This window comes from Lactuca sativa, chromosome 7, assembly GCF_002870075.4.
Source record: "Lactuca sativa cultivar Salinas chromosome 7, Lsat_Salinas_v11, whole genome shotgun sequence".
NCBI lineage: Eukaryota > Viridiplantae > Streptophyta > Magnoliopsida > Asterales > Asteraceae > Lactuca > Lactuca sativa.
In genome coordinates this window covers 154,370,926-154,387,818 of record NC_056629.2, presented here as the reverse complement: position 1 = coordinate 154,387,818, position 16,893 = coordinate 154,370,926, and the positions used below count along the sequence as shown (strand labels likewise).

At 35.7% G+C, this 16,893-nt stretch overlaps 1 protein-coding gene across 1 annotated transcript; it reads left to right on the top strand.

Moving 5' to 3' along the window:
• The first annotated feature begins 1,243 nt into the window (after positions 1-1,243).
• LOC111904211 (uncharacterized) lies at positions 1,244-4,821 on the top strand. Its single transcript, XM_023899988.3, has 3 exons — positions 1,244-2,002; positions 2,825-3,172; positions 3,927-4,821. Exons 1-3 carry the CDS (start codon positions 1,559-1,561, stop codon positions 4,527-4,529), a joined length of 1,395 nt encoding a protein of 464 aa, XP_023755756.1. The 5' UTR covers positions 1,244-1,558; the 3' UTR covers positions 4,530-4,821.
• Positions 4,822-16,893: the final 12,072 nt, after the last annotated feature.

Genomic DNA, 16,893 nt, shown 5'->3' with positions numbered 1-16,893 from the left:
TTTGTATCTCCTGTCATGTTTTTTGAGTTTTTAACCATAATAGGGTAGTTGAAAAAAATATTTACCATTTTAGTGTTCTTTCGAAAATATTTACCAAAATGGTATTTTTCTTATTTTCTTTACTTTTTAGTTTTCTTTTTAGTTTTTTTTTTTTAAATCTTATTTTTTTTTCTCTTTTATTCACCTTTTTATTGTTTTTATATATATATTTTTTTAAATGACAACTTTTATTTTAGCTTTCTAACCTTTTTTTTACTATTTTTTTTTAATAATAGTTTTTTTTAATCTTTTTTTTCTGTTTTTTTCCCTTTTTTAAATATATGTTTTTCTTATACAACCTTTTTACCATCAAATTTTCGCCATCAAATATTAAAAATACAATATATTTTAAGGTGCAAAAAACTCCAACATTCACATGCAATATTTTTAAGGTAAAAAAACAAACAAAACCTCAACATTGTTTGTTAAAAAAACACCACAAAATAAACTCCAACATTGTTTATTACAAAAAAAAAAAAAAAAAAATCACAATTAGCTTGAATTTGAACTGGTAACAAATGGTTACCGGTAAAAAAAAGAGGAAATAACCACAACAAATACCATAAAAATATTTTTTTAAAGTACATTGGCATAGACGGACATCGTTTTCGGTATGAATATTAAAGAAAGAATAAATGTCAATCTTTGTGGAATTTGTAGACTCGGTTGCCTACAAATTCCACAAAGATTGATATTTATTTTTTCTTTAATATCCATACCGAAAACGATGTCCGTCTATGTCAAGGTAGTTTAACAAAATATTTTTATGGTATTTGTTGTGGTTATTTTTTTTATTATTTTATTTTTTTACAGGGAAGGATTTATTACCGGTTTAAATTCAAACTAATTGTGATGTTTTATTTTTCCTTTTGTGATAAACAATGTTAAAGTTTAATTTGTAGTGTTTTTTTTTTAATAAACTATGTTGAGGGTTTGTTTGTTTTTTTTACCTTATAAATATTATATGTGAATATTGGAGTTTTTGTATCTTAAATTATATTATATTTTTAATTTTTGATGGCGAAAATTTAATAATAAAAAGGTTGTATAAGAAAAACATATATTTAAAAAAAACATAAAAATCTTCTAATCAAAAACGTTGGGTTGAATTCACGCGCCGCGGCGTTTCCCAACAATAGTCTTTTCACCCTTTCGTTTCCTACTATATGACGCGCCACAGGTGATCTTGACTCTCCACTGTCCACTACAGTACAGCCTACCATACTTTCCATAGGGAGTGTCGTACAGTATAACTTCCCTATCTTCCCTATAACCCCTCCTCTGTGAAAAAAGCACCATTCTTCTCGCAGTTCAACAGTGGAATTAGCAATACAAACAAACCAAAATCCCAACAAATTTTACAGTTATTTCACCCATTTCGTCTCTGCAAATTCACACTCAAAACCCCATTAAAATGGTTCACCATTTCTCTCTCTAGATTCCATTTAATACCTCCTTCTTGCTGTACATCTTTCTAAAGTAAGAATCAGGACTGTTCGTTTTGTTGTTTTGACAAAAAATGGAAAGGAAACAAGGTTTTTTCTCTGCTTTAAGAGACGAAGTAGTCCGTGGTTTATCGCCGGCGAGGTCACGTGGCAAGAGTCCGGCGAGGAGTAGTAGCTCGCCAATGACGGGGTTTCTTCGACTGAAACCTAAACAGTTGCAGAAACCGGAGCCGGTGGTTATAAGATCCGGGAGTTTGAGTGGTGAAACGCTGGCGCCGTTGATTGAAGGCCCCGATCCGGCCGCCTCAGACCTCGGGGAGACCAAGCGTCCCGGGTCGGGTATCGGGCAATGGATGAAGGGGCATTTATCTAGGGCTCCTTCCATGACGTCTTCTATGGCGTACAAACAGAGGTCTGATCTGAGACTTTTGCTCGGAGTTATGGGTGCGCCGCTTGCTCCGGTGAACGTTAGTTCCAGTGACCCTCTGCCTCACCTTAGCATTAAGGATACTCCTATTGTAAGTGTTCCTTTTTCAATATCTTTTTCATGTGACTTTAGGGTCACTTTTCTACTAGCGCTAACATCATTTTCCGCCATTGTCGTTGTCAAGCTGTTGTAATGAACAGTTCTACACCTGAAGTTCCAAATTACACCCGAAAACAAGGTTTATTATAAACAGGGTAACATGACCCTGCAGAAAGTTTGTTTACGAATCTGTAAAGGGTTTTCCGGTGGGTGTTTGGTAGGGCCACACAAATGCTCCGCCCTCCACGGTTGCGTGATTTAAATACTTCCCGGAATAAAACCAAGTTAATTAAATTGAAATTAAAACCTCTAAAACCTTCAATCATTGCTCGATTGTTTCAAGACCTTTTCGATTTAGAACTTCCTTCGTTTTCCAAGATCTGTATCTTCTTACCCCTTTGTCGTACAAACCCAAAATTCAGCGCAATGATTTCCAAAACCCAAAATAGATCTTCACATGAAACTCGATTTCATTCTTGATTCAGCAAAAAGGGTAATACCGATCCACTGTTCATCCTCTCAATTCTTAACCTAAATTAATCATTTCAAAGCAATAAGCCCAACGTCACTCATTACAAATTCGAATTCAAATCGCAAAATATCCCAATATTCAAAAATCGAGAGTTGACTATTTTGTGTACCCAAGAAATATTATTTTATTTCTAGCTCATCAAGTTTCGTAAAAATCCCGTTTATTCCATTCAAGATTGTTCCCTCCCAAGAATTACGGAAGAAACATCATCATTCATTCCTCTCGACTTCATCAAATTTAAATATCTAATTAGTAATCACATTAATTTTCTTGTTATTATAGGAAAGTTCATCTGCTCAATACATACTGCAACAATACACAGCAGCATCCGGAGGCCAAAAGCTTCAAAACTCCATTAAAAACGCTTATGCAATGGGGAAAGTGAAGATGGTGGCATCTGAATTTGAAACTGCATCAAGGGTGATGAAGAACAAACATTCTGCAAAATCTGCTGAATCTGGTGGATTTGTATTATGGCAGATGAATCCTGATATGTGGTATGTTGAGCTTGCTGTTGGTGGCAGCAAGGTTCATGCTGGCTGCAACGGGAAGCTTGTCTGGCGGCATACACCATGGCTCGGTGCTCACACCGCCAAAGGCCCGGTTAGACCCCTCCGCCGTGCTCTTCAGGTAATCGTTTTATTTTATTTTTAAATAAATTTTTTACCACAAATTTACGATAAATTAAAACCGCTAAATTTGATTTTGTTTTTTCAGTCAAATCATAAAAGTTTGAGATGTTTTTCCAAATTTACCATTTTGACATGTTATATTAGCTTTGAATTTGATCTGTAATTTTGCTTAAGTGATATTTAAAAAAAAAGTAATGAAAACGACTTGTCGGTTATAATTAAAACAATTTACAAAAGAACAAAATTATATTTGTTTTTATACAGAAAAGTCCCATTATTTTGGGAAAGATTTTGATAAAGTTGTAAAAAAAAAATTTAACAGAAAAGTCTCAATTAGTTAATATTCTGCCCAAATTAACGAAAAATCCTTATTTTTACTTAACAGGAAATGACATATTATCGTGCAAAATTAAATAATCTGTAGGACTTTATCAAATTTATTTTCTCAAAATTATGGGATTTTTCTGCATAAAACCCAAATTATATTTTGCCCAATTTTGTGGTGTAACCACTGCTATTATTTTTTTTTTCACATAATTCATCAAAATATTACTCATTTTAATTTAAATGCCACATAAGCAAAATTTTCAGTGAAACTTGGTTTATATGGAAAAAATGTAAGAAACTTTTCTGTTTGATTGGAAAAATAACAAAATATTACTTATTTGATTTTTTTTAACGAAAAATAGCATATTTAAAGTGGTGAATTGGCTTTTTAAAAAAGACATTTTTGGGATTTTTGATAAATGCAGGGTCTTGATCCAAGAACAACTGCAAATATGTTTGTGGATGCAAAATGCATAGGAGAGAAAAAAATCAACGGTGAAGATTGCTTCATCCTGAAATTATCCGCGGATCCAAAAACACTAAAAGCAAGAAGTGAAGGTCCAGCCGAGATCATACGACATGTCCTTTTTGGGTATTTCAGTCAAAAAACGGGTTTAATCATTCACATGGAAGATTCCCATTTGACCCGAATCCAAACCAATGGTGGTGATGCTGTTTATTGGGAAACCACCATTAACTCATTCATGGAAGATTATCGATCCGTTGATGGAATCATGATTGCTCATTCGGGTCGTTCCATTGTCACCCTTTTCAGATTCGGTGAAATGGCAATGAGTCACACAAAGACAAGAATGGAGGAAGTTTGGAGTATTGAAGAGGTCGCTTTCAATGTCCCCGGGTTGTCAAATGACTGTTTTATCCCTCCTGCTGATTTGAGAACTTGTTCCGTTAGCGAGACTTCCGAGCTTCCTCGACCGGGAAAAGCTTCTCATTGTGCCAAGGTCGTGGCTTTGGAGAAGCCGTGCGAGGGTAGTTTGGGAAATGTGGTTTGGAAGATGGAAATTTGACGGAAGGGTGGTTTTGGAATTATGGAAAAAATTGTTTATATAGGGTCTGATTCGACTAACAAGGTAGGAATTTAGGAGAGGTTTAAATAAAGACTGGCTGAATCCTTTTGAAGAAGGGTATTTTCGTCTTTTTTGCTGGTTATTAGGATTTGAAGAAAGGGAGGTTTAGTTTTAGATTACCTTCCATTAATGGAGGAATGAAGTAGTAGGAGGGGCATTTGTGGCAATCTAGTAAAGCATATATACAAGTAGCGGAATTTCATGTGCTTGTAGTTTTTTTTTTTTTTTTTTACACCTAGTGGTGGTGTTTTTAGCGTGTGTGAATGAATGATGACAAAAAAAAACATGTTGTGAAGAAGAATATTTAGTGAATCTTCTTTTATTAAATTGTGTTTCTTTCAAAATTTTGCTGGATTTCTATTTTTTTTTTATCTTGTTTGGTGTTGATCTGTAAAAGATTCTTCACCATGTGTTCGTTTTGTTTATATTCTTTTCTAAATTTGCATATGCATTGAGGTTGCTTGTTTTTATCGTTACTTCAAATATATATATAATATAATATGCTGGTAAAAATTAAATAAATTATAAAGATTTAAAGGAGGGGTATTTTGGGGAGAAAGTTTTATGAAGATGTGCTAAACTGTCAATTCAAAATTTATGAGGATGATGGTCCAAGATGCATTTATTTTAAATTTCAATAAATTTGGTCTTTGGTCCACTCTATGTAAATAATAGAATGCATCCTAAATGTGGGATACAATATGTGTCATAAATCAGAATATTATTGATATTTTTGATATGGTTGTTATCAATAGTTACAAGAGAGAAGTTTAGGGTAAGGTAGGTAGAATAATTCGCAATACATCATCTATTGTATTAACAAAACAATTATACAAGAATTTATGAGAGGTACTATTTTGGAATCTTAGTGTAGATTTAGATTGTGGCATCTATTAAATGAGTGAAAATGCTTATCAAGCATTAAATTTGAGCACAAATGGTTGGCCCTCATTTAATAATGGTTATTAAATGTCATCTAGTCTTAATGGATTTACTTTTATATATATAGTCGATAATTGATAAAGAGATAATGGTTGTTTTAAAGTTTGCTAATTGCCATTTAAAAAAGATTTGTTAAAAAATTGTATACGAGTCTTAATAGGTAGAAGTGAAAACGAATTGTCAAAATGGCAAATTTAGAGTTAATTTAGTAAATTTAAGTCACCAAAACGATTTCATAAATGAAGGACCATTTTTGAAAACCTATTTCATGTACATTTGTTATTGTCGGTTCAATTTGTTTTTTTTTTCTATATTTTTTTATTATATTTTAATAAGAATATTGCAAAGAAAAATCACAAATATTTTTAAGCATTAAATAAATACAATGTTTGATAACAAAAAAACACAAGAAATATCTCGATCACACATCAAACATCATTAAAACATTAATAGTAAATCAAAAGCCAAAAACACCTCATAACATTAAATACCAGTATATCTCCAACCTCTTATACGTACGTATCTCCAAGCTCTCATATGTGACTCTAACGCAAGTATATCTAACTGTGCTACTTAGACAACATCACAATAATATGTGAGGCTATAAAGCCTGCCTAAGACAAGCATCGCAATAACATTTCAGAATATAAAGCTTAACAAGACATAAATTTTTGACTGAAGAAAGTTAATATATAAACATCATATGAAAAGAACATCAACGGAATCATATCATATAGCCATCGTAATATGAAAAGACGTCATGTAACTATATGTGTTTTCTTTACCCAAACCGTCTCACATCCCATCTAACATCTAAACTTTTTGCTGACACATTATTAGCGAAGGCTTATATGGAAATGAATTCACAAGGAACGACCCTAAGAGAATATGATTTACTATTTTTTTTTTAAATAAGATAGAATGCCCTAACTTCATAAATCATAATATCCATAAAACCATTTGTTAAATAAGTCAAATCCCAAAATTTGAGTATAACATAATAAATGCGGAATCTCAAAAATATAAAAGTTGTTGACGAGTGTGTACAATCACGTTTTTGTCTTTCCACGATTAGAATAAGTGCATCAAAACATTTAATTCACAGTTATAAGCTAAAACTTAGTGGGTTCCCCAAAATATCACATATAACACGGAATATCATACATAACAGTAACAATTTGTTTCAGCCAATGGCCTGTATTGGCCAACGACCTATTTCAGCCCATGGCTTGTTTTCAGCCAATAGATGTTTTAGCCTATGACCTATTTCAGCAAAACGAGACATGCAAACATATAAACATTAAGCAAGACCCTACTAGTCTAACACAACATGCAATCATGTCACCACAACTATGTCATAAACAATACAATGAGAAAAGTCAACTGAATCAAAGAACCGATAAGACAACACTTAGGGTCATACAGAAATCAGCTACACATACCACCTAAATCGAACAGAGGCTCAAACCTTAGTCTATAACCCAAAACCTCCATGTTTGACCATAAGTCAAACTGGTCAAAAATTCAATGGCCAACAACCACCGACCACCGCGTCGCAAACATCTCTATGCTCGTTACATAGTCACTAGAAGCCAATATAGTCGTGTTTACTTAGTGTGATCTGTGCCGCAAGATATCCAAATGTCTTTTTGCGACGAATGTCAAAACAACTTAATCCATTAAGCTCTTAACCCTTAATGTCCACAACTCAAAAACTCAAATCTAAAGCTCCTAGATGACTTAATGGATAAAATTCCTGACTTTATCCATTTCTTAACCAAGATGAATCCATAACTCAAACCATAACTCTCAAAAAGCCCATAAGGACCAAAATCATGTGCATGACTTAAAGGAAATCCAAACACACACTTTTCTAGTAACAAATGGCAAGGCCACTCAAATCCATCCAAAGGCTCTAGAATTCATCGAACTCCAAAACAAATGGTTAGCCTTTATTCATTAATGATTATTATATTTCATCTAGCTTAAATGGATTTAATATATATATATATATATATATATATATATATATATATATATATATATATATATATATATATATATATATATATGGACGTCTAAAGTCATAAAGTTCATGACTTTATGCCTTTGCATGGATAAACAGAGCCCAAAGTCAAACCATAATCTCACAACTTCATAAAATGGCCAACAACTCATGCATGGGTGAAATGTAACCCCGCAGTCTTACAATACTTCTACCACTACCTTTTAGGTTTTGAGCATTCTAACACTCCTATGGTGTACATGCAACCCTAGAAACCTTGGATCTATGTTTGACTAAGATACATGCAAAATGATTTTCCAAGGTTCATAATCCTATCTAGCATACATGGGGATCTTTTATTCTAATAGTTAGTAAGAATTACATACCTCTTTGTAGCTTGGATTCCTTTGAAACCTTGTGAGCCTAGAACCTCAAGTGTGATGCCTCAAATGCTTCACACAACACCAAGTACACTTGGAATAAACTCTTAAGAGAATAAGAACACTTAGTATTTTCGGCTAGCCCTATTTTATTCACTCTAGTTGCCGAAAATGGTGAAGAATAGCTTCTTTATATAGTATGTTACAATTAGGGTTACACCATGTAAACCCTAATTGTCATGACCTTTCATTTCCATGACCCATGGGTTATGTAACCCCCATGGAGCATCCTTGGAGCATCTTCTGGGTTTAACCCAACTTGATAATCCATGGAGCCTTGGCTTACTATATAAGTTATGGATGATTGACACATTCAACCCATATATTTAATTAGTCATCTTTTGACCACATAATTAATTCTAAATTAATTATTGATCAATACTAACTAAATATTATTATTCTTATTATTAATATATTAGAACTTATAATATATTAATAAACCATAAGTGTCTTATTTCTCTCATTTAGTCTATCCAAGTGCATGATGCCATGCAACCCAAATGGACCATGCCAGGTCGGGTCAAGTACATACCAAATATAGTTATGGACTTAGACACTATATCCAACAGTCTCCCACTTAGATAAGTCTAATAACTATAGTTGCAAGTATGAATTCAGGAACCGATCAGCAATCGTAGCTCTTTCAAGGTCTCTCAGAACTGAGAAGATGATGGTGTGCCATTTTAGATAAGTGATCATATAATCCTCTGTTCTAGATATCAGCCGGACAAACACATGGAACAATGTCTTTCTATTGTCTAGCAGTTGTTTCCTGATTTCCGATTTGTTTGACATAGAACTTAATTGAACACATCAATTTAGTTCTGACCGGGCCCAATACATGGGTCAAAACAAAATCATCGAGGGGACCATATATCGCTTCTAATCCAAGAAGGAACAGATAAACTTCGACTCGTATGTTTGTTCTACCACTTGTTGAATTACACACAAAGGTACATTTTATAACATCTAGTTACCAATGCATTTTCGTACAATCAATGCATAACCAACTCATAGGTAACAAATCATATGTCTAGGTTTGAAGACTTATATGATATTACCGTTTCACGATCACTCAAGATAAATTCCATGAAGTGATACCAGTGAGCGTGGGTTGAATCCAATACTCAGAACTTATCAACACTCATGAGTGTTGTAGCCCCCTTTGTCCAACATCTTGGACCTCTACAAACCAACCCATGACAGTCTTGATTCATATGTACTTCCAGCATATGATTGACTGTGGAGAATTTGAATAATATGATATATACCATAACATAATTATTTTGGAAGTCAAAACATGCAAAAAGAAATACTACTAAATGATTGACAAGAGATAACAACACTTTACTCATAAATAACAACTTTTATTTATCATCAAATGTCAGTTACATTTTACATATTTCAACATTATCTAACTTCTAAAAACAAATATCATCTCTTAGCCCTATGCTCTTAGCATGCTGAAGATGCTTAACCCTACTCAGTCCCTTCATGAGGGGATCCGCCGGGTTCTCATCTGATGATACCCTCTTTGCCATGAGAATTCCTTCTTCTATTCGATGTCTGATGAAATGATATTTTTTGTCGATGTGCCTGGATCTCCCGTGATCCCTTTGTTCCTTTGCTAAGGCAACTGCACTTTCATTATCACAGAAAATTTCCATGGGCTTCTTAATAGCTGGTACAACTCCAAGGTCTCCGATGAAGTTCCTTAGCCATATAGCCTCCTTTGCTGCTTCACTTGCTGCTATATACTCTGATTCACAAGTGGAATCAGCCACTGTATCTTGCTTGGAACTTTTCCAACTAATTGCCCCTCCATTTAGGGTAAAGACCCAGCCCGACTGAGAGCGGAAATTATCCCTATCAGTCTGAAAGCTAGCATCACTATACCCTGCTACTTTCAAGTCATCACTCCCACCAAGGGTAAGAACCCAGTCCTTAGTCCTTCGCAGGTACTTGAGAATATTCTTTACTGCAGTCCAGTGAGCCTTGCCAGGATTACTCTGATATCTGCTAACGATGCTTAAAGCAAAAGCAACATCAGGACGAGTACAAGTCATAACATACATGATTGAGCCTACAGCGGAAGCATATGGGACTCGACTCATCTCAACTATCTCTTCATCTGTACTCGGGCTTTGAGTTTTACTCAGTCTGGCATTACACTGAATAGGTAAATCTCCTTTCTTGGAATTTTCCATACTGAACCTCTTCAGCACTTTGTCCAAGTAGGTACTCTGACTAAGTCCAATTAGTCTTTTACTCCTGTTTCTCAAAATCTTTATCCAGAGGATATAGGTAGCTTCTCCTAGGTCTTTCATAGCGAAACACTTCCCAAGCCAGGATTTCACTTCCTACAAGGTTGGGATGTCATTTCCTATGAGCAGTATGTCATCCACATACAATACCAAAAAGCTAACTATACTCCTACTAGCCTTGACATATATACAAAATTAATCTTCACATCTCGAAAAGCCAAACTCTTTGACTTTCTCATCGAAGCAAAGATTCCATCTGCGAGGTGCTTGTTTCAATCCATATATGGATTTTTCAAGCTTACACACCCTATTAGGGTATTCTGTACTTACAAAACCCTCTAGCTGAACCATGTAAACATCCTCAACAAACTTTCCATTAAGGAAAGCGGTTTTGACATCCATTTGCCATATTTCATAGTCATGAAATGCAACAATGGCTAACAGAACCCTAATATACTTAATCTTGGCCACTGGTGCAAAGGTCTCATCATAATCAACTCCCAGAGTTTGAGAATAACCCTTTGAAACCAGTCATGCCTTATAAGTGTGTACATTACCATCCATGTCGGTCTTCTTCTTGAAGATCCATTTACACCCTACTGTCTTACGACCTGGTACATTGTCAACCAAGTTCCAAACTTGATTGTCATACATGGATTGTATCTTGCTATCCATAGCCTCTTTCCATTTAGCAGACTCAGGGCCTGCCATGGCTTCCGTGTAGCTGTTAGGCTCTTCCAGATTTATCAGTGTATTATCACTGATAAGGGTATCACCTTCTGCACTAATATGGAAACCATAATAATGCTCAGGTGCATTCCTAACTCTGGTGGAATGCCTCAGAGGTATGGACTCTTTAGTCGGCTCAACAGGAGTTTCCTCCTCAGGTTGAGGGCTAGGGTTTGAGGTTCCTTCACCGCTTGACTCTTGGATTTCTTCAAGGTCAACTTGCCTCCCACTGTCTCCTTGGCTTATGAGTTCTCTCTCTCGAAAGAATCCTCTTCTTGCTACAAAGACCACATTATCACTGGGTCTGTAGAAGATATAACCAAAAGATTATGTGGGTAGCCGATGAAAATACACCTCTCACTTCAAGGTTCAAGCTTGTCATGAGTCTTGCGTCTCATAAAAGCGTCACAACCCCACACCTTGATGTGGTCTAGATTTGGAACTTTTCCAGTCCACATCTCGTGAGTTGTTTTGGCAACATTCTTTGTAAGGACTAGGTTAAGGATATGGGGGGCAGTCTCTAAGGCATATGTCACACCCCAAAACCGAGAACGGCAGAAACGTTCTGGGGCGGAGGACGTCATGTAATGTATCACAACAATGTAAAGTAGTAAACAAGCAACAACATCATCCATTGCATTAATAGTATAATTTTAATTACAAGTGTGTTCTTTCATAGTATAAGACAACATAATGAATAATCAAAATAAAAGAGGAGTCTTGACTGCTCCATCTTCACAAAATCTTATCGTCGTACCTGTCTATTTGACCTAAGAATACAAGTTATTTTGAAAGCGAGTATCAGCAATAAAGCTGGTGAATTCATAAGTATTAATGTGTCTTTGATTTGTAAGCACCTTAAAGTAAAGACTTGTAATCATTTGGAGAAGGTTTGTATAAGTGTGAAAATGTTTGTAAGTAATTGTAAACGTTTGAAAACCCTAGAAAATCCTATATTTCCTACTAGTATAAAAGTAGTCTTCTACCAAGACCCGACTGTTTTGAAAGTAGTCTTCTACCAAGAACCGAATGTTTTGAAAGCAGTCTTCTACCAAGACCCGACTGTTTTGTAAGAAAGCATCACTGTAAATGTGACGGTTTTTCCTGTTTAACTATTATTATAAAAGTTATAGTCCACCTCGTCGTTTATGTGTATGAGTCACAATATAAAGGTAATAAGGAAAATAGTTTATCTTTATCAAATATATCCTACCTCGTCATTCATGTGAATGTGTCACAAAGTAAAGGAAGAAGAATAATATAATAACTAAAGATGTATCCTTTTGCATTAGGATATTCACGGCGTGGAAACTCACCGAACAGTACAACCTCGGACACCCGTCGATTCTCCTTTTCCCTACTGTAGCTAACAGTTTTGGGTGTGGAATGGTAAATCCCGTACGTTGGTAACAGATCCTATGTAATAGTATCTATTAACGTATTAATGTAAACATGTTCATGTAAGTGTATCTCTGTAAATGTATCAATGTAAACGTATCTCTGTAAGCGTATCTATGTAAACGTACTCATGTAAGCGTATCTTTGTAAATGTACTCATGTAAGCGTATCTATGTAAATGTACTCATATAAGCGTATCTATGTAAACGTACTCATGTAGCATGTAATGTATTAGTATAGACTCATGAATGAACTGACTCTTGTGTGATTCTTGTACTTGAAATTGTAAGTAGTATCTCCTAACTATACCTATTATAGTAGTAATGTACGAGTATATCCGGAAGTATACCTTTGCTACCCAAAGGTACTTAACTGAATAAGAGAACCTTTATACCTATATATGTATACATGATATATAATTAATATTTAGACGACATTCGGACGAGCAACCGATGCCCTAAGGCCACATCCCAACGAGGAAAAGGAAATAAAGCGAGCTGACCGTCCTAAGTCCTTTAAACATTATTTATATAACTATACATATTAAGGCATGCATTTTACAATATAAAAAGCATAAAAGAAGTTTTGTAAAACCTTTGAAAAGTTTAATACTGAGAAATGATGACTTGATGTCAGTTTATAAAACGATTTGAAAGAATGTTTAATAAGACAGTTTAACTATAAGGAAAACCTTTGTTTGAAAACACATTTGTAATAGAGTTTGAAAGGTAACTTACAGTATGTAAGATAGTTTGATAAAGAGTTTTAAACATGTAAAAACATTTAAGAAAGTCATTTGAAGAAATCTGTTTGGTAAAACAGTTAACATATAGTAAATCCATTTGCATGCTAGTTATTAATCATATGTGATTGATATAATAACTAAACATGATTCAACTTGTATCTCCCCCCATAAAGCATTTATAAACATTTAAAAAGATTTAAAAGGTTAATTAAGGGGTATGAACTCACCTGACGTGGGTGATTCGGATGGACGGACGATATAGGATGCTATGTGTCAATAGAGGACTTGAACACACACTCGGATCCTGTTTAACAAGTAATGATACATTCAAGTATCCAATTAGTCATTAAATAACTAATTAAGCAAGTAAGGACATCCTAAAGCATGGAAACACTTTACCACAAGTGCTAGGAGTACCGAGGGTTGCATATGAAGAGAGTATGGCCTCACATTGGAGTTTACACCTCAAATGGTGGCCCTTAGGGGTGTTTACGGTTTCTGGACCATAAACCCCATGAGTTTACGGCCGTAAACTCATGGTAGTGGTGCCATGGGGTGTTTAAAGGTCTTATCTCACTCAGGGAATTATGCTAGACTCGAATCAAGGGCTAAGGAAGTGACTAGGGCTCAAAATGGACACTTTTTGGAGTTTACGGTCTTTGGACCACTCCCTTGGGAGTTTACGGTCGTAAACACATGGTTTTATGGCCGTAAACTCATGTTTGTTCATTTCTCTTGTGTTTTGGTGGTTCTAACTCATGCATGCAAGGTTCTAGTCACTTATACGAGCATAGGAAGGTGTTAAGGGCACTTAAACACCCTTAGAAGGTGTTTACGGTTTTGGGAGACCTTCCCAAACCGTAAACTCATGTGTGTCCCTTCATTTCATGTTCTTGGGGTCCCTAGTTCATGCAAGTAAGGTTCTACTCCAATATCCAACCATTTGAAGGCATTAGGGGCATCTAAACACCGTTTGGAGGCGTTTACGGTTTTGGGATGGTCTCCTTAAACCGTAAGCTCATATGAACATGGGGAAATGATGATTTTCGGGTGTAAGCAAGTTCATACTAAGCACACAAGAAGCTAGGGAAAGTGTACTTACGTTCTAGGAGCTTGAATGATCGATTTTGGCCAAGAACACTAGTGTGTGTTCTTGGTGTTCTTGAAGAACACTTGAAGATCTAGCCAAAAATAGAAAATACATGGATCAAATGAAGTAAAAACACTAGATTAAGTGTTATATGAACGAATCTAGGCAAGAAATACTTACGTTTTAGCGGATTTGACGGAAGGATTTTATGATACTTGAGAGAGAATTCTTGGGGTGGAAGTTGGAAAAATGAGAGAAAATGACTAAGTGTCATATTTATACTCTTGGGGGTTTGCGGTCGTAAACTCCGAGTTTACGTCTGTAAACTCCAAATTTTGGAGTTTCGCGACTTACGTTAAACACGACAACTCTAAATTTATAATTCCCTATTTTTGGTTCGCTTGGAGAATATTATTTAACATATTCCAACGGGATTAAATCCGGCCAAAAATGTTTTGAGATGAATTTGGCTAATTTTTGAAGTGCTTAAATGCGGAATTTATACAAATAAAAAATTCAAGTTGTTACAGCATACCCCCGTTAGAGGGAATTTCGTCCCAAAATTAGAGTTTAGGCAAGGGAGTAGGCATGAACAATCGAGTAAGGAGGTGGAGATACTTCCTAATCGATTGGTTCTCGTGCTCACAAGTGAATTCGGGTCCTCGGCTGGTATCCCAGCAAACCTTCACTAATGGGAGGCGGCTTTTGCCTTGTTCGCCTGACCTCTCGGTCCATGATTACTACAGTCCTTCCACGAATGCGAGGCTCTCGTTGATCTCGATCTCGTCGAGTGGGATTACGAGAGTCCTGATGGAAAGGTACGTTTTTGAGTTCGAGACGTGAAGGGTGAAATGTACGTTACTGATTCGCGGTGTAGGTTGGGTTTATGAGTTACAGGGCCGATTCAGGTAAGAATCTCGGAGGTCCTAACTACCTTGGATTTAGCTTACCACGCTTTCCGAAGCGTATCAAGCCTTTCCAGTGAGACTTCCAAAAGGATTTGGTCTCTTACTTGGATTTCCAAAGGTTTCTTCCTCTTGCTTCTCTTCCCAGTCAAGGGCCACTCCACTTCTTGCTTAAACTCTTTGAATTTATCAAAGGTTTCCGACTTATGTTTGATTAAGTAGACATATCCATATCTACTAAAATCATCAATAAAAGTCACATAAAAGCGATTAGCATCTCTAGTGGCAGTTCTGAAAGGTCCACACACATCGGTGTGTATGAGATCCAACAAACCTTCACCCCTAGCACAAGTGCCAGTAAAATGTGACTTTGTCATTTTTCCAAGTAGACAAGATTCACAACTATCATCCGACTTTAGGTCGAATGATTCCAAAACTCCATCCTTTTGGAGTTGGCATATGCGTTTCTTGTTTACATGTCCAAGACAACAATGCCATAAAGATGCTTTATCTAATCTAGTAGAAGAATCGATACACAATACATTATTTCCTAAGTTATCTACAACAGATACAGTTTCATACACACCATCAAAAGGTAATGCTTTAAAATAAAGAACACTATTATCGAAAGCATCAATACCACCACTTTTATTATCAAAATAAAAGTTGAATCCTTGTTTATACAATGCATGAAAGGAAATAACATTTCTTGCCATGTCTGGTGAATAACAACATTTATTCAAGTCTAATGTAAACCCACTATCTAGTAACAAGTAATAAACTCCAATCTTGGTGACGGGTGAAACTTTCCTATTTGCCATGATTAGGTTTATCTTTCCATGTTCCAAATCCTCACTTCTTCTTAGTCCCTGCACATTAGAACATATGTGAATTCCACAACCTGTATCAAGGACCCAAGACTTAGAATGAGGTGAGTTATTAGACAATATAGTGTATATACCTGCATGGTTGGGTTTTACTTTCCCATCCTTCAAATCTAGCTGGTACTTTGGGCAGTTTCGCTTCCAGTGCGACTTTTCATGGCAATAGAAGCATTCAGCCTCATTAGGGTTAGTAGAAGGAGTGACAAAACCTTTCTTGGTTTTGCTTGAATATGAGCCTTCAAGGTTCTTACCCTTGGTACCCTTAAAAGGGTTCTTTCTCTTCTTACCTTTTCCATGCCCGATTTCCAAGACATTGGCCGCAGTAGGAGTAGGAGGAGTAGTAACACCCGACTTACCCTTAAGAGTCCTTGAAGTTTACTAAGTGTAACTTCTTCCTTATTCATGTGGTATGTCATTCTAAATTGATCATAACATGAAGGTAAGGAGTGCAAAATGATATCTATTGCTAACTCCTTAGGAAAGTCAACATTCAGTTTCCTCAAGCAATCCACAAACCTTTGCATTTTCTGTAAGTGGGTCGTGAGGGACTCATTGTGTGACAACCCGAAGTTCGTTTCATCAATTGTAACCCTTTTCGTTAATATATTCGTCGTTTTTGATTCGTTTCCGTTACGCCATTTAATTAGGTCATAATTGTGGGAATTCTATTATGACTTAATGAGTGTCTAAACATGTTTAGAACTCACATTAACACTTCATATTAATAATCGGAAACATTTTAGAATCGACCATATCAGGTTACGGTAACTCAATCGGGTGCGACCAAAAGCACCGTATAACGCCGGTATCGGGTAGAATTCCGTCGTGTCCAAATCTTAGACATTATTTAAAGCAATCTAAGCTTCCATTTGAAGCTTTTGCCCTCTCTCACTACTCTCTCT

Excerpts from the sequence above, each read along its gene's own strand:
- LOC111904211 (XM_023899988.3), top strand. The coding sequence starts at position 1,559 with ATGGAAAGGAAACAAGGTTTTTTCTCTGCTTTAAGAGACGAAGTAGTC. Across the intron at positions 2,003-2,824 it reads GCATTAAGGATACTCCTATT|GAAAGTTCATCTGCTCAATA; the intron begins GTAAGTGTTCCT and ends TTGTTATTATAG. Across the intron at positions 3,173-3,926 it reads CCCTCCGCCGTGCTCTTCAG|GGTCTTGATCCAAGAACAAC; the intron begins GTAATCGTTTTA and ends TGATAAATGCAG.